Here is a 17712-nt window from a genome sequence, read left to right as displayed (position 1 = left end):
GATCAACCTATGACTCGGATGCGAGTATTACTATATTAATGGTGCAGCTATACAAGCAGGTAAACACGCAATTTTAAAAGCGTCCTAAAAGCTAATATAGAGACACAGAGCAGGAACATGCAAAACATCACAGCTCCACGTCTCCCTGCGCTGCCGGTGTTTTGATGTAAAAGCTGGACAAGAACAATATAAAACCGACAAATGCGAGCCACAGAAACATTAAAACGCGAAACAATGAGGTCTACAAACCAAAAATGCGCCCATACCGATTAACTCCTGCTCCTCTCCCGTCGTCCCAAAGCAGCTCGCCTGTTTAGATTTTTTTTACATGAATCCGATGGTTTAATCTGATTCTGAGTCTCGTGAGCGCGTACGTCACTTCCGTGTTTTTTTTTTTTTTTTTTCATCCTGACGTTAATACACCTGTAACCTTGCGCGAGGGCGCCGGCGGCTGCATCAACAATTACTACCTTACTCCCTACACGAGTGCACTACACAGGAGGTAAAAAACAATGACTTATACACCCTATGGATTGCACTACAGGATGAAAACGTAGCGATTTGGGATTCAGCCTACTGACAGAGATAAAACGTTCATTCTGGTTAAAAAATGTATAAAGATTTTATGAGTCTGTAATACTTTTACACACTTTTTACCATAATTTATAAAATATTTGAGAGGTTAAAATAGTTTTACCTGCAGCCAAGAAATAAGTTTAACTCATAAATAAATGTTTTTATATTAATTGTAATTAAGGGCCTATTCTAATATGCGCTGAACACGGTACATTACGGTAAGTGCGTGTATTACTATCAGGTACAGATGTGCAGGCTATTATAACTCCATTTTTACTTACTAACAAGCAGCTGATTGGGGATTTTTATGCCATTTTTATGGTTTCATTTTCCCTCATTTGATACACTTTAATATTTTATAAAAGACTGTGTACAATAACACCTGAACTTATAAGTTTTTTTTCCCTCTCCATATAATACAGCTCCACTTTCATTGCCAGCTGTGGGTTGGTACTGACAGGGGGCGTGGCTTGGCATATTGCGGACCAATCAGAGGACGCAGGTACAGCTTGTCCCTTGTTTTGGCAGCCAGAGCCCGGATGATCAAAATCTCAAGACAATTCTCTGGTGCATCACAACAGGAAACTTTGACTGTACATTCTATTTATACAAGTTTATTATATGACTCAGGCATATTTGTTTTCAAGTGAATTATATAATTGACTTCAAATAAATAACCCTGGAAAAAATAGAATCCAGAAAGGCATTATTCGTAATATATACACTAGAGGGCAGCACAAAGTTAAAGTAGGATAAAGGAGGATAAACATTCAGACTCGGGTCTATAAAGGCAAATAAATAAATAAATAGACCCATTTTCTGTACAGCTTATCCTACACTGTACAGTCCTCTATCGCAGAGGACTCAGGGCGTGGCACAAGGTGGGGGGGACGACCTGGACGGGGTGCCATCCCATCACAGGGCACAATCGCACACACATTCATACACACATTCACAAACTATGGTCAATTTGGAAATGCCAATCAGCCTACAATGCATGTCTTTGGACTGGGGGAGGAAACCCCCAAAGCACGGGGAGAACATGCAAACTCCACCCACTCCGGGCGGAGGTGGGAATCGAATCCCCTGCCCTGAAGGTGTGAGACAAATATGCTAACCACTAAGCCACCGTGCCCCAATAAATAAATAAATAAATAAATTCTGGACCTGCCTGATGAATCTTGATATTTCATCTGCACTTCCCAAAAACATTTACGCCCAAATCTCACCCTTTCTTCAGGTGATAATCTCACCTGGATACTGTAAACTTGTACCTAAGAACTGCTGCTGTAATCATAAAGACTGACTCTTCTTATAACACCCTTTCAACACAGAAGAGGATGGGTCTTGTTCCTCACAAGGTTTCTTCCTCATGTCATCTCAGGGAGTTTTTCTGTGCCACGGTCACCACTGGCTTGCTCATTAGGGATCGAAATATTCTGTAAAACTGGTTTGTGATAATGTCTATTGTTAAAAGCATTACACAAATAAAGTTGATTTGAAATGAACTGAATTCAAATCAAACGTGGAAGTCATGTAGAATTGAAGCCTAACAGAATCTCCCAGTCAGAGCTGCATGACCCCAGGGAATTTTCACACAGTCAGGCTGTGGCACCAACACCCCCCTGGAAAAAAGTTATTGCTCTCTTGACTCTAGCATTACTACTGGAGTCCCTCAGGGGTCAGTTTTTAGTCCACTCTTAATCTTCCTTTATACTAAATCACTGGGCTCAGTGGTCAGCTCTCATGGTTTCTCTTATTACAGCTATGCCAATGATGCACAAGTTTACTTCTCGTTTCCTCCATCAACCTCCTAACTTTCTCAGAAGATATCAGAATGCCTTTCTAGCAGTTCCTCCTGGACGATAAGCCATTGTCTGAAATAACCTTTGTAAAATTGACAAAACTGATTTGATAGATGCTTTGTGTTACTCCTCCTTCAACAGTTTACATGTTTTGAAAGTTGCACTGGATAAGAGAGTGTGCTAAATGGCTAAATATAAATTTTGCTATGTAACTGGAAATGACCCCAATACTGGACTTGATATTTACATAAAGAATGGTAATTTTTATATTTATGAGCTAGCTGAATTTTATATATGTCACTTTGAAGTAATCAAGCAAAACGCCAGTGACTTTTTAAAAAAAAAAAATTACTATAATTCAACTATAACAAAAATGAGCCAACACTGAACTGGTTTCATGAAAATGTTTTATTTGCGCACACATGCTAATTGGCTTCCAGATGTTCATAGTGAGCTTATTAAGTTCAGTTACAGTAGATAGTCTGTAGATTGTTTATTAGTGCATTCATGTCTGATTACACCATGCTAATAATACTGAGTACAGAAAAAGAAATATTTTTGGTTTTGTATGCAGCAGCCAGTCAAACCCATTCACTTTTTAGTTCATTATTGCTAACATGCTAAATAATGCCATACTGACAATCAATAGCATCAAGTTTATTCTCGAAACTGCTACTATAAAGCCTCTGATTAGGAAAAGAAAATGCAACCCCTCCATACACTGTGTGTACTCGATGTACATCAATGTCTAACTTTCCATTCTACGAAAAATAATTTAGTTAAATGATTATCTCAGCCTAAGTAAAAGAGGTTTTCCAGCCTATCATCGTACTAAAATGGATTGAAATGATGGTTTGAAGTCCATTAAGGCTCAGGTGTGCAGTTTATCTTAGATCGCTGTTCTCTCCAGATGAGAACAAGATTCTACCTGATTAGCTGAAGAACAAAGTCACAGTTCAGATCTTACTTATGCGATTGTGAAGATGACGCTGCACTGGATACTTATGGCTAATGCACAGATGACACTTAGCTGGAGAATGTCATGAAAGTCTGTACACAAAGTCAGATTCTTGTTATTGGAAATGAAACAAAAAAGGAAAGAATAAACCAGATATTTAGCCTCATTGTCCGTAAAGGCCAAAAACGGTGAACTCAGCTTAAAAATCCTGCTAGTAATGCTAAAATTTTATGCTATAACCTCTATAATATCTGTAATCTCACAGAATATTTGAGAGACTAATTCTTCTTTATTGAGTATACTGGATTATTATAATGCTTTTATGCAGTTTAAGTAATTGTATTCCTCTCTGTATATGACCTGCACATTTTAGATTTCGTTTATTCACATTGATTATGATGATGATGATAATGATGACGGTGATGATGATTATGATTATTAATAAGCTTTCTTTGATGTTATTTTGTTAACAGGTATTGTACTAACGATGAACAAGTGAATGATTAGTTCATTAGCAAATGTGCAAACAGTTGCATAACTCCTTGTTACAGAACTGTATAGATACAGATTTTTGTACTACTGAATTCCCACAAAAGGTACACAGTTTGCAGAGTGAAACATTTGTCCATTTCCCTGAGAGTCAGTTCTAAGTTTCCTTAGAACTTAATGTTGTGTTTTTGGGCAATGGTACGGAGAGCTTCTCGTTGGTATGGATACACAGGCGTTTTGCTGCTCAACTCATGCCACTGAAGCTTCTCAGTGCTGCTGAGAGACTAAAGAGAGAGTACAACATTATATTCTGCATACACTACCAATAAAAAAAAAAATAATTCAGACACACTAAATTGAATAGATAATTTATATTGTCTTAAAGATATTGTGATTGAAACTTGTTTGAAGACAAATGTAAATAGTAAAATGTACAGTATGTCTATGTATAAATTTATTTATGAATATAAATGTATTTTTTAAATATAGTTTTTACTTAACTTTTTTTTTTTTTTTTACTTAAAGTGGATTGTTTCCCCAAACAACTAGTTTTCATCAAAAACTTAGGTGAAGCAGTGGGAACTTGTGGGTGAAGCTGCCTCATGAAGCTGTTTGAGAAAATTCTAACTGTACAAAGCTTAATCAATAATACTGCTAAGAAGCCATAATATATGCTGCTTCATAATGCTAATCTCCATTATTATTCTAAATAGAAGAATAGAGTAAATATAAAGAAAACCCTTCTACAAATAGGTGTGTCCAAACCTTTGACTTCACTGATTGAAATGAATATGAATATATGTTTTTTGAGTCTGGCGTACTTACCTATGCACTCTGCTCTACTTCTTTTTCTCTAGCGTAATCACTTTATGTTTGAAAAGCCCTTTTAATTATTTGTGTGTAGTGTTTGTGTACCATATGCATTAAACTACATGCAGTATCCCCCTCCTTGCCTCTTGCACTATGTCTCTTGGAGGAATGTATCATTTTGTTGCATGTACAAGTCTCATAGACACCTGATATTGTTTGTAAGTGTGTAAGAATGCCATTGTATTGCAAGGCTACATACTGTATATACAATGCTTCAATGTTCTATACTTGAATAACAATTAAACTTGAACTTTAGGTGAGTCAATGCAGGGGAAGAAGAGTAAAAGCTCCCTACCTCACCATCACCATCATCACCATCCCGTGCCATCAGATGCCACTCATCTTTGAGGTGAACTGATATAACAGTGCTTTCCACCCAGGCATTATCAGTGTTCCGACTGTCATCTACATAACCCTTATAGACCTAGAACAGATGTTAAACATCCTCCTTAATATTCCTTCTTAAATCAAATAAAGCAAAAATTATGCATTTTGGCACTGCATCAATTACAAAATAATGGTTTGTTAAACAAATTTATTCTTTAGCATCTTCATACCTAATGTATGTTAATTCTGTAATGGCAACAGTAAATAAAAGGTTGGTTTAATAACAACTTTTGCTGTCTGAGTGCAGCTATATGTGAACTTATAAAAATTATATACTGTAGATAAGTGGTGTCAAAAAATACGGCCCATGGAAAGGTTGTAATCCTGCCTTGATCCGTGTTCTAAACTAAAATTGTTTTGTGAACCTTATTTGAACTGGAAATCTCTGTTATTCCACTAGGGGGTAAAATAGAGCAATAAAATGAGGCCCATAAACTCATATTGGTTGAATATATGTACTTATGTATTAGCAAGCTAAAAAACATGTCTCTTTCCAAAAGAACTCATTTAGAGTTTACTAATTTGGGCTATTTATTTACATTCAAGACAATATGCCATTATATATATATATATATATATATATATATATACACACACACATACACACATACATACAATATATATATGTATATATAGACAGATAGAGATATAAATATATAGAGATATATATATATATAGATATATTCGTAGTAAAACCATAACTTGGTAATGAATTGCAGTCAGTTCAATAAGTTTTGTAGGTGATATAGTTGTGTTTTTAATCCGTTTGTACACAAAATGTGTACCTTTCAGATAGATGTTTATAAATGAACACACATGAAGAGTTGTTATTGTGTTATTGGACACCAAACTGATTTTTTTCTGGCCCGTTCAACATTGGACTATGTATAATGTGGCCTGTTACCTAAAATGAGTTTGACACCCCTGATGTGGATCATGTACAGCCATGTTCAGGGCTAATAACTATAAGTATAAGGTCAGGGCTGGATTAGGACACTGAATTTTACATTTACATACAGTATATCCATAATGCTAATCTGAGACCAACAAAAATCTACTCACCTCAAATGACCAAAGAGATTACACAAAGCATTCAAATAAAAGTACATCACAGAGTAGAGCACTGATCTTAAACCATCTCACCAATGACTGATGCTACACACCTGGTGCATATTTAAATCAATAATGCAAAACTAACACCGTGCAACAATTACTGAACATACACGGATAAGAAAAAAAAAAAAAAAAAAAAAACCATTTCACAAGGAAATGTCAGCCAACAAATGGTACACGAAGGTTATTTATAAAACTTTATTTGATTGTGTAGACGAAGCTTTCTGATAGTTAGCTAGGTAAAAGCTTTTTGTAAACCGGCTATATGTATACAATAAATAATTATGTGCTAAGCAACATAGGCTTTAACATAGGCTGTGTTTGAATCTTTAAAATGAAATATATTCCTATTTATTCTGTAAATATTTTGACTTTTACCACTCAGGGTGTATTCTACCCTCACGCCTAGTGTTTCTGGGATAGTCTCTGAATCCACCCTGAGCAGAATAAAGTGCTTACTAAAGATGAAAGGATGAATTGACTCAACATGAAAGAATGTTGGCCCAACAGTAGAGAGTGCAAATGCAGCCACTGCAACCCCTATACATATATCATGTGTATCCTGATGTCTAACCTTCATTTACAGGCTATAGGCTATTTATGCAGGTGTCTTTACCCCACAAGTAGAGTAAGGCTGTATTTGGACTGATTTGTACTGAATGCTTGTGGTGTATATAAAACATTAAATGTAGTATTTATGTAACACTCACCTCAGTGTGGCTTCCTGATTTTATTTTGGCTTTAATTTTCTGGGAAAGATTCTTTCCTAGTACTGTTTCTAGTCTCTCAGGTAAGAGCTCGCCAGGCTGGACAGGGCCCTAGAGGAGAACGCACACAGTATTTATTCAGCAATTACACACCAAAACCTACAGAGGTGATTACAGTACATGGATAACCTTCAGCAATAAAAGCCTAGCTTTGAAAACAGGATTAATTATATCCAATCTTCAATTTTAAAGAGCCAGTAAAGAACTTCTTAGCAGCACAGAAGTGAAATCTTACAAATAAATTACAAATGAAGATAGATATGTAGTAAAAGGTTAACTTCTAGGTATTTCTTGATTTTAGGTGATAGTAAAATACTGAAGTACTGAAATAATTGAAAATGGCCTGCAAAATAAGTACATAAAGGTAGGTATTCTCATGATTTTATTTTATATAAAGTTACTACAGTTTGAAATTGTAGAAATTAAAAACTATTGCAAAAGCTGAGTTGAAGATTATAGTAGAAGTGCAAACACAAGAACTAGAGAGCCACAGTTGTAGTGATTTTTGCATTTCCATCTTCTAATATATGTCATATTCAGCCATGGATAAATTGCTTTGGAGTTAAATCTGAGGAGTTAAATCTGGTTTGTTAAGTGAGGTGCTGTGGCCCTCCAGGACTGGAGAGTTCCTCACCCCAGGTAATGTCCAGCACCCTGCTGTCTCATCCCACACAGCCAAAAACTCCAGTTGTGAGCCCTTATTTCTACAGAAAACAAAATAACGTGAGCTACAGTGCAATCCTTCAAACTTCAGCACTCATACACGCTCCATGAACTAACATTTAATGATGTAGTACTAATATTATCATAGTCAAAATTTGGGAACACCAATCCAATGAGCAGCGGTTCTGTGGGCAGAAATGCCTTGTTGATGAGAGAGGTCAGAAGAGAAAGGCCCGACTGGTTTAAGCTGACAGGGAGGGTATGCTAACTTAAAGAACCACTCTTTACAAGCGTAGCAAACAGAAAAGCATCTCAGAATGCACAACACTCCTGAAGAACTGCCGCTCCCTGGATGTTTTTTGTTTCCAGCACTGTTCTGTGTACAGTCTAGAGATTCTTGTACGTCAAAATCCCAGAAGACTGGCAATTTCCAAAGAACTCACACCAGCTTCTACTAACAATAAAGTTGGATGTTAATGCTGCAGTTTTACCTTGTGATAACTGGATCTACAATCTCGTTTGGGCCAAGACTTTTAAGCGCCCCTTTTCCCTTTAATCCTGTCCGTCCTTTAGGGTTCCTGGAAATTCAGAAATTCATTTTGAATTTTTTGTTAGATTAAATTAACAACACAGAGGCAAATTAATAGATAACATTAAGTTTTATAGACTTAAATATTTATGTATTTTGATGTTAATTTAGCTTGGGAAGAATGTCTTACCTGTGTGTGTCTAAGATTAAAATGTCCAAGCTGTTTAGAGCATTAAAACATTTTTAAAACAATGAAAATGTTTGCCAAGGTGAAATATAAAATACAAGATTGATAGTTTCTTTCAGGTTTGAACATTAAGGACTTACTCTTGCACATTCTCTTGATTGTAAATTGTAGGAACATAAATAGAGAAGTCCACCTATAACAGAACAGTTTTTATGATCAGTACAATTGCATACTCATGCACAAATACATGCACTAAATAAATAATATGGTCAAATAACCACTATTAATTATGCTTAGTGATGTTCTCATGTAGCTGAATTTATGCCTAGGCACCTCCCAGGGCACTTTCTCCTCAGGAACAGGGAAGCGTTTAACAGTGCTGCCAGGGTAATAAAGCTGGCGAGCATAAATGTGATGAGTTTTCTCCCATTCTGTTTTCTGCTCAGTTGATTCTGAAGGGTCAGTGTTAGTGCTCATAACGACACTAGCTGAAAGGGAAAGGATAGGAAGCTTTACAAATCTGATCTGCTCCCTTCATGTCACTCAAGTGCTATTCAAGCTAAATCAGACATGAAGAAGCTTACACACTGAGTGTAGATTACAAAAATGTCAGTTTTGTGTATTTTCAAAGAGGAATGTAATCAGCAACTAATGTAAAATTGCAAAACCTTGCAAAGAGAAGAAAAGCAACAATCTTACCCATTATAGGAGCATCCTGTTTGGATTGGTAACCCTGAGATTTAAGTGTCTCCATGATCCACTGTAGCGCTTTAGCTGACTGACAAACCTATCAGAAAAGAACAGTCAGTTTCTTAAACATTCACATAGACTATATGGCCAAAGGTTTGTGGACACCTGACGATCACACCCATATATGCTTGTTGAACATCCCATTCCAAAACCATGTGCATTAAAAGTGAGTTGGTCTCCTCATTGCTGTTATAATAGCCTCCACTCTTCTGGGAAGGCTTTCCACTAGACTTTGGAACATGGCTGAAGTGAATTTGCTCATTCATTCTCATTCAGCAACAACAGTATTATGATGTCGGGCGAGGAGGCCTGGGGCGGGCGTGGTTAGTGTAGCAGTTCATACCAAAGGTGTCCAGTGTGGTTGAGGTCAGGGTTCTGTGCAGGCCACTGGAATTCTTCCACTCCAATTTTGGCAAACAGTGTCTTCATGGACCTCACACGTGCACAGGAGCATTGTCATGCTGGAACATCTTTGAGCCTATAGTTCCAGTGAATGGAAATTGTAATGCTTCAGCATACAAAGTCATTGTCTAGAGGTTGTATGTATGCTTCCAATGTCACACTGCAGGTAGGACTCGAGACACAGAGAGAGTAGATGGAACAATCGTGTTTTATTAATAAACGAATGGAGAAAGAGATGAGAGGAAGGAAGTTACCGGATGGTGATGACTGGCTGAGAAACGGACAAAATGGGGGCAGAGTAGGAAGCGTGAGGAATCGTAGGGAGGAATAGTAGTCGTTGGCTTTCGTGAGTCGCTTTGGTTATCGCCGAGACGAGACAGGACTGAGAAGAGGGAGAAGTGAAGAGCTTAAGCAGGGGAGAGATGATGAGGAAGGAAATGAGAGACAGGTGTGTGTGATTAGAATTCCGGCGAGGGAGTGTGACGTTTCGTGTTTTGGTCTGGCGTGGCCATGACATCCAACTTTGTGGCATCAGTTTGTGAAGGCTCAGCTATAAGTGTAATGATCAGGTGTGCACAAACTTTTGGCCATATGGTGTATTTCTATAGAAATTATAAATTCTAAAGAATAAACTCCTTATTGTTTTAAAATTAAAGTTTTACAAAGTACTACAATAGAAAAAGCATTTGATTTATTTAGACTACGTCTTTGTTTAAAATTTGGTTGCTAGTGATTAGAACTAAGCAAAACAATGATGTAGTTTAATTATACTAGACAATATGTTATCAAGTCCAGATCTGGAAACTCTTTTCTCTAATGCATCTGATTTAAATGGTCAAGTCCTGTAATAAAATTGATTTCAGACCTGCTCCTCCAACCGGCCCAGCCTTTTTGCCATAGACACAAAACCCCATTCTTGTCCTTGCTCTATTATTTCAGATATGGTTCCAACTCTGAAAGAGAATATGGCTGTTTATATTAGCCTAAAGAGCATTACCAAATAAAACTGCTTTCTAAGCTCAGAGCTTACAGGGGTTCATCATAAATTTGCTTCTTATGTTATATTATGGTTATATTAAAAACACATGACAAGCATGGCATTTGCCCAGGAATCTATAGCATAAGCATTGTCAGATTTGTTCTTAAACCACAGTGCTGCAGAGGGTGTTGATTAAATTTGCTGTTAAAAACAGCAGCTCTGACAGTACTACCGGATGCAAAGCAAATCACAGATTACTGTATATTAATGTATGGAGGACATTCCACATAAACAGACTTAAAAACATTGGCCGTAATTGTTGATATGTTGATGTTTTCTGTGAAGAGCAGTGCCAGCCTTTTGTAACAGTCAGAGCTAAAGCTGTTACTTTAAATTTTCTGACACTGGATCATTTTTAGGATGGAGAGTTTTGTGGTTTCTCAGTAACATGACAAGCTGCTTTTTTTTTTTTTTACTTCAAGAAACTTTTTTTTCCATTTGTTTTATGGACATTCCATAACATTAAAAGTAACCATAAATGGATAAAATGTATGATGCATATGTCATTCTTTAATAAATAAATCATTGCTAGCATTGGTAAATTGCTGTGTTATAAGAAGAATAAAACACTTCAGGATGTGCTGTTATTTGAAAATAATCAACTGTGGAGTGAAAAAGGTAGCTCCAAGTCATGTGGTGCCACTTGATTGTTAATTATTCCTATAACAGTATGACCCATCATGTTTTATTCTCTACTTATCAATTTGTTTTTATACGGCTATTAAAATCCTATTAAAATCAGTCTTCCTTTTGCTAAATCAGTTTCTCCTCTATTACACATTAAGTATGTCTGCAATAATTTATTGTTCTCTGAACTTGTTTTTCCCCCAGTTACTTATGTATTAAATGGTCTCTGAAATATAGTAAATATGAATATGAATATAGTAAAGAATGGTCTTGTAAATATCCAGACCTCAGTTTAAACCACAGCCCTATAAATATTATATTTTATTTCATAATGGGCTTTGGCCAATATTATATTGTGCTAATGGGTATCCATTGTCTTGCAGATATTCACTGATGGTTCAGGAAATGGATGGTGGTAAAGTTTTGCTCTGGATCATATGAATGTCTTTCTGGAACAATGCTAAAAGTCAAGTACTACGGAAAAGTGTGGTGAGTAACAGGCTTTACTTTTCTGCAGTGTCTTCCATGCGCTGCTCCATACTCTGGCTATTGTCCTGCTTTACAGATGCCAGATAGTTCTCCTTCATGAACGATTCCCATGACATCAGCTCCTCTTCTTCTCTCTGATTCAGCTCCTGTCCTGTATACAACACATTTACATTTTGAGCATTCCAGTATCTTTGTCCATTTTTTGTCTGCGTATACCATTATATACATGGTAGCACTATAATAACATGGAGGTAACATATTTTAGATTCACAAAAAAACAGCTGTTAGCTGTTAACGACAGTTAGCTGGCTTTAGATTTTCTCTTTTCATTATTCTTTCCAAGTATTTAATAGTTTAATAAGTGCTTACTGAAGATCTTATATTTCTTAGGGGCTTGTCGCAGGAGCACACGTCTGATGAAGAGGTAAATGTGGCTCAGGAGGATGAAGGGTGGAGGGAGAGAGGGGCGGCTGTGGTACTCCTTTATCAGCTCATAACGTTGAAACTTCCAGATTATATCTGTATTGCCTTGCACCTCCTCAAATGTGTAGCTGTGGAAAAGAGCAGAGCAATTTTTAATAGAAGTATGGCCACTCAGGTATTTCTCCTAGGAAAAGGAAAGGAAAGGAAAAAAAAAACAACTAAATGAGGGTCCCCAGGGATCTAGTACAGGGATAAGTACTCCAATGCAAGGAGCACCTTCTATCAGACTTCAATAGTTTGTGACTGCATGCTATGGGTTCAGATTGTAGATAGTTCCATTGAAATAATGTCCAATAAATAAAAAATCCACTGGCGCCTGCACACAGAGTGTGGAAGAATCGGTTGGCTAACAATTTTAACACAGTCAAAGCACAGAACAAGAGATGTTTTTGATAAATTGAAAAATGAAGTAAAGGGAAACCATTGAAAAGAAAAACAGAAGCTGAGCATGGAACCTGTTTATAATTCCTGTCATGTTTTGAGGCATCTTGAGCTGCTTTTGTGATGTGTGTTGTTTTGCACCCTTCCTAGGTATGTGTATATAAAGTATGTTAGTGACTTGGTCGTTATGTGAAACCAGTCTGCTTTAAATTAAAGCTTGTGGCTTGTACTGCTCAACTGCTCATAGTAATATTAATAAGTAATAAGTTAATAAATAAAATTATAATTAAATATATTTAAATGTTTTATTCTTTCTTTCTTTTTATTTATCTCATTTTCTCCCATTTTAGACATTGCCAATCCCCTGAGGTGGGCAAAAGCTAACACAATCTTCCCTTAAAATCACTGGTTCTTTTCAAACTTGATCAGAGATGGCCCTGATTGGCTACTGTTGCTCTAATCAACATGCAAGTTGTACAGTTCTGCTCTCTTGGAATATCTTGGATGGCTGTGGCATCATCTGGATTTGTGATCTTCTAACTATATGGCAAACGCTTTACCGCTGTGCAACTTGGAATCCCAGTGAGTACACTACATAGTACATTGTAACTGCTGGTTATTAATTAACAATACATGTAAAGAAGTCACATGGGAGCATAAAACATGTGTTGGCCATAAAGATTCATTAATTAAGCTAATAATCTGTTAATTAATGCACTGCTAATTAAATGATCTATAATTACGGTTTTGTTTAACTGTGTAACTCTGCAGGGAAGGCAGTCCTTGGACCTCCTTGGCCATTTTCCATCACTTCCATCTACTCAGTTGTCTTTCTCTGAGAGCTGTCTCTGCATTTAAAGTGTAACTATAGACCATTAGCTTAGTTAAATGCCTGACTGGCTGGTTTCCTCTCTTGTACGGTGTGTATATTTCTCCTCCATTATTTACACAGAAATGAATTTTGAATGGTCAGACGCAGGGAGAGCAGCCTGTAGGAGTCAGATGTAGAATTATGAGGCAGACTTCCGCTGCGTTCCCTATTCCCAGACCAGCTTAAGCCAGGCCAGACCATGCCTCACTTCACTTCAGGCTGTGTACAGCTAAGATGGTTTATAGTTTTCTTAGGTGGTGGTAAACAGGTGTAGTACCCGGCCAGACCTTGGCTCACTTTGCCTCAGGCTATGTGAATGTTTGTGTATAGGTCATGCTGCTTTATTGTTCTCTTTGGTGGTGGTAATGATTATCTAGTGCATATGAGCAAGTTATTTAATGAAATAAAAATCTAAGCTGAGTCTTTTTTTTTTTTGATCTGACCTTTGATATGGCCATAGCAACAGTCTCTCTCCTTTTGTGTCACCATGTCAGAGCGATGTCATATCAAGATTTCTTGGTGAGGTTTGGGTTGTTGAATTAACCCTGAGTTTACTAGTTGGAAAATTTGACATCTAGTGGCATTCCATTGCACTTTTTCTACTAAGAGGTGGGATATTCCCACATTCTGAGTTGAATGGAATGCAGCAAAACATCAGTAGACACACAGTATGTTTGAAAGACAAGGCTAACTATCTAACAATATGGCAGACAGGCCATTGTAATGACATAAAGCAAGACATGCAGCATGTAGATAACTAAATTTGTACTACAGGTATAGTACTAGTACTCACTTGAAGATAGCAATGAGGAGGTTGAGGAGCAGGATGTTGGCGAATAGAAGATAAACACACAGCATGATGATGGTCAGCCAATCAGGAAAGGCTGGGCTGTTGTCACTATTCAGCACTGGACACTTGGGCTTTAGAGGATCAGTGCCATTTATACTGCAACTGTTCATGTTAAATTTGGTGTCTGGACCACACAAACACAAAGAGTGTTTAGGAATGTCAGAAATCACCACTTCCAACATTATCTACTGAAACATACTGTAAATATTTAGGCCCCAATTTACTAGGATTTTAAATACGATCCCAAATAATTTGTGTATACAAAGGGATATATTGCACACATAAAATGGGTGTTTTATGGGTGATTTACAGAGAATAATTGTGTGATTTATGTCATGCGCAAAGTTGAAAACAATATGTAAATTTTTGAATGTGCTATTTTTTTCTTGAGCCACAGCACTGCTGAATTCTTGACTTTGATTGGTCAGAAGGTGAAATCAGTCACTGCTTTATAGTAATAGTCATTCTAATAGGTTCTATAGTAGCAGCTAATTCAGATGTGTATAGTGGACAATTCACATCCAGTCGAAGTCTAATTACAAATGAATTACAGACATGCTGTTATTTTACAAAGTTAATGGTGAAGTTTTCTGTAAAGAGCTAAAGATTTATTTAGCATTTTTGAAAGGAGTTTCCAGTGTCAGCGCTTTTAACAGTCATACATAAAGCATGTTTCCTACATGGGAAAATCTTCAAGACAGAGGGCTTTGCGTTTTTTTTTGTAAATTGACAAGCTGTATTTTTTATCTTCAAGGGAGAGAAACAAGAGTATGGTAAGGAAATGACTGTTTATAGCTGCTGTAATGTAAGTGGTAACATGAACTTACTGTGTGGACATCCCACAAAATAAAATGTAACTATAAAAGGATAAAATATGACTTTTTAAAATTAATAAATCTTTTTAAAAGGAACCCAATTGCAGGTGGGAGAGACAGTGACAATTGCAGAGAGTGTGTTTCTTTAAAGCAACTGGCAATAGTAAATAAATCCAAAATGCTAGGCAAAATTCAAAAACAAGGAACAGGCAGTGGGTCTGGTGATGTGCAAAGAGTATCCAAGATCAAGGCAAAAATCCAGAAACACAATAACACGCTAAGGTCAAAACCAGAAACAACAAACATGAATCAAAGGCTTGGTACATCAGGTGTATACACAGAGCTGAACGAATATTTCGCGAAGTGAAGGTGCAGTGATGGTGCTTATATGTGTGTACAGGTGATTGAGTCCAGGTATGTTCAATCAGTAATCGGCTGACTGTGAATGTGACAATGAACATGGTGTGTGAGTGTTGTAGCTCAAGGTGTCCATGTTTGTCGGTGGAGGTACACTGTGGGAAGTGGAGTTCAGTGCAGATTCTGGTGTGGACATGATCCCAATATAAGAACTAAATATAAGACTGCACTGTAGAATCCCTGTGACCTGAAGGTCAGTCTTTCGTAGTATGTAATATGAAAAATGTAGTATGTATTAAGTGGTGGAGAGTCTTTGCCAACGATTTGTCAACAATTCTTATTGCTTCTGAAACAACTCTTTTGGTAACTTTTTACTTACTGTCCACACTGTCAGGCATGGTCCCAAATATGATGAGGTAGGGCTCATAGACAGCACCACGTATAAGCCAGTTAATTCGATTCTCATTCTCTATCAGGATGCCCTGTGTGGCCACTCCATAGGCGACCACCCAGATACTGAGCAGGAACATGAAGAAGAACATATCCATCATCTACAAAGAGAAGGAGAGGTGAAAAAACAGTAAATCAATCACTTCACAATGTGTGAGTGTCCATAAGTTTTGTTTTATTTTGGAAGTACATAAAAGAATCTCTCTCTTTGTATGAAAAGCAGATGAACAAACTTTCATGGCGTTCTTACCACTGTTGCATCTGGATTGATATCTAAATCTATATCTGGATTTCTGTAAAGCTGCTTTATAACAATAAAAGCACTATACAAATAAAATCACACTGAATGTTATGTTATTCTCACCATTCTCCTGACAATGATAATCTTAGGTCCTAAGGTCTTGCTGATGGTGAAGATAGCCATCAGGCGCAAACTGAATATGATGAAGTCGATGCAGAGGATGACTTTCCCCACATAGAACACTGTACTTGAAGCCTGGAGCCTGAAGGAGAGATAAAGGGTCTTATCGATTATCAACTTTACTTGAGGCTGTGAGCTGATATGATCCCCTGTACTATGATCTAATTTACCATAACTGCACATGGAAAACATCTAGATGATTATGTAATTAATTTTAATGTCTGTGAAGCTGACCTGCAAGCCAGGCCGGTGATGAAGAGCAATATCGACAACATGTCCAAAATATTCCATGAGTCTTTAATATACATATTCACTTTCTTCCAAAGTGGAAACCCATCAAAATCATAGAAGAGCTAAGCAGAAGGAGACATGAGAAAAGTGAGGAAAAAAACTGCAACCTCCATAAATACGCATGTATACATTCATTCATCTTCAGTAGTCGCTTTATTCTTGTCAGAGTCATGGTCCTACATCCTATCCTGGAAACACTAGGCAAAAGGCAGAAAAAAACATAGCAAAGATGCCAGTCCATTGCAGTGCATACCACACATACCCACACTACTCGCTCTGTCAAATACTCAAATAGGCCAACACTCTGCAACCAGTGGCACTATTGAAAGATGGTGGGATGTAACAGAACAAGTAATCTAGTACCAAGTCAGTATTTCAGGCCAGTATCAGCCATGATACTGATATACAAACCCAATCTCTACAAGGACATCTGTACGAGAAGGTTTTAAAATGTACATATTATGTACATGTTATATATTATACACTATATGGCCAAAAGTATGTAGGCAACCAATTATTAAACATTCCCTTTCCAAATCCATGGACATTAATATTGAGTTGTTCCTTCTTTGCTGTTATAATAACCACCACTCTTCTGAGAAGGCTTTCCACTAGATTATGGGCTGCGGCTTTGGGGATTTGTGCTCGTTCGAGAGCACAAGAGGTTGGGCAGTGATGTCAGGCAAGGAGGGCTGGAGCGCAATCGGCATTCCACCTCATCCTAACTGTGTTCAGAGCAGTTGAGATCAGGCCAACATCAATCTTGGCAAACCATGTCTTTATAGATCTCGCTTTGTGCACAGGAGCATTGTCTTGCTGGAAGATATTTCGGGTAGACCCCTTTGTTCGAGTGAAGAGAAATCTTAATGTTACAACATACAAGACATTCTAGGTGATTGTGTGCTTCCAACTTTGTGGCAGCAGTTTTGGGGAAGGTCCACATATGGGTATGATGGACAGGTGTCCACATACTTTTATATAGTGTATAATTCTATGATCAGTACCAATAGATAAGTAAGAAACAAAACACTTTGGAGCATGTTCTTATAAGAAGATATGCAACACCTGGTTGGTGTGATGTGGCCTGACATGAAGCGGAGTTACTCTTTGCACCCTAAAGTTGATTATGTTGCTATAGCAGC

At 37.3% G+C, this 17712-nt stretch overlaps 2 protein-coding genes across 3 annotated transcripts in view; both read right to left on the bottom strand.

Annotated features, from left to right (window-relative positions):
• The window catches only part of si:ch211-45c16.2 (mitogen-activated protein kinase kinase kinase 13), a 47175-nt gene extending 46792 nt beyond the window's left edge, over positions 1 to 383 (bottom strand). The window contains exon 1 of one of the 2 annotated variants that reach the window (XM_026912603.3): positions 267 to 383. The gene's annotated coding sequence lies outside the window, so the exon portion shown is untranslated. The remainder of the gene's footprint in view (positions 1 to 266) is intronic. The other variant, XM_053234047.1, reaches the window with a different exon arrangement.
• Positions 384 to 2779: 2396 nt separating this feature from the next.
• The window catches only part of trpm2 (transient receptor potential cation channel, subfamily M, member 2), a 30032-nt gene continuing 15099 nt past the window's right edge, over positions 2780 to 17712 (bottom strand). The window contains exons 19-34 of the mRNA XM_034304325.2: positions 16514 to 16632; positions 16223 to 16361; positions 15788 to 15959; positions 14180 to 14360; positions 12021 to 12202; positions 11670 to 11802; positions 10362 to 10449; positions 9044 to 9131; positions 8678 to 8832; positions 8485 to 8537; positions 8348 to 8377; positions 8120 to 8206; positions 7600 to 7669; positions 6909 to 7016; positions 4994 to 5122; positions 2780 to 4112 (exon numbers count right to left, since the gene is read on the bottom strand). Coding sequence (XP_034160216.2) covers positions 3996 to 4112; positions 4994 to 5122; positions 6909 to 7016; positions 7600 to 7669; positions 8120 to 8206; positions 8348 to 8377; positions 8485 to 8537; positions 8678 to 8832; positions 9044 to 9131; positions 10362 to 10449; positions 11670 to 11802; positions 12021 to 12202; positions 14180 to 14360; positions 15788 to 15959; positions 16223 to 16361; positions 16514 to 16632 — 1851 coding nt within the window. The 3' untranslated portion in view covers positions 2780 to 3995. The remainder of the gene's footprint in view (positions 4113 to 4993; positions 5123 to 6908; positions 7017 to 7599; positions 7670 to 8119; positions 8207 to 8347; positions 8378 to 8484; positions 8538 to 8677; positions 8833 to 9043; positions 9132 to 10361; positions 10450 to 11669; positions 11803 to 12020; positions 12203 to 14179; positions 14361 to 15787; positions 15960 to 16222; positions 16362 to 16513; positions 16633 to 17712) is intronic.

The sequence above is a fragment of the Pangasianodon hypophthalmus genome, chromosome 5 (assembly GCF_027358585.1).
Source record: "Pangasianodon hypophthalmus isolate fPanHyp1 chromosome 5, fPanHyp1.pri, whole genome shotgun sequence".
NCBI classification, from domain to species: domain Eukaryota; kingdom Metazoa; phylum Chordata; class Actinopteri; order Siluriformes; family Pangasiidae; genus Pangasianodon; species Pangasianodon hypophthalmus.
The sequence above is the reverse complement of the archived record's forward strand: the minus strand, read 5'-3'. Positions and strand labels throughout refer to the sequence as shown.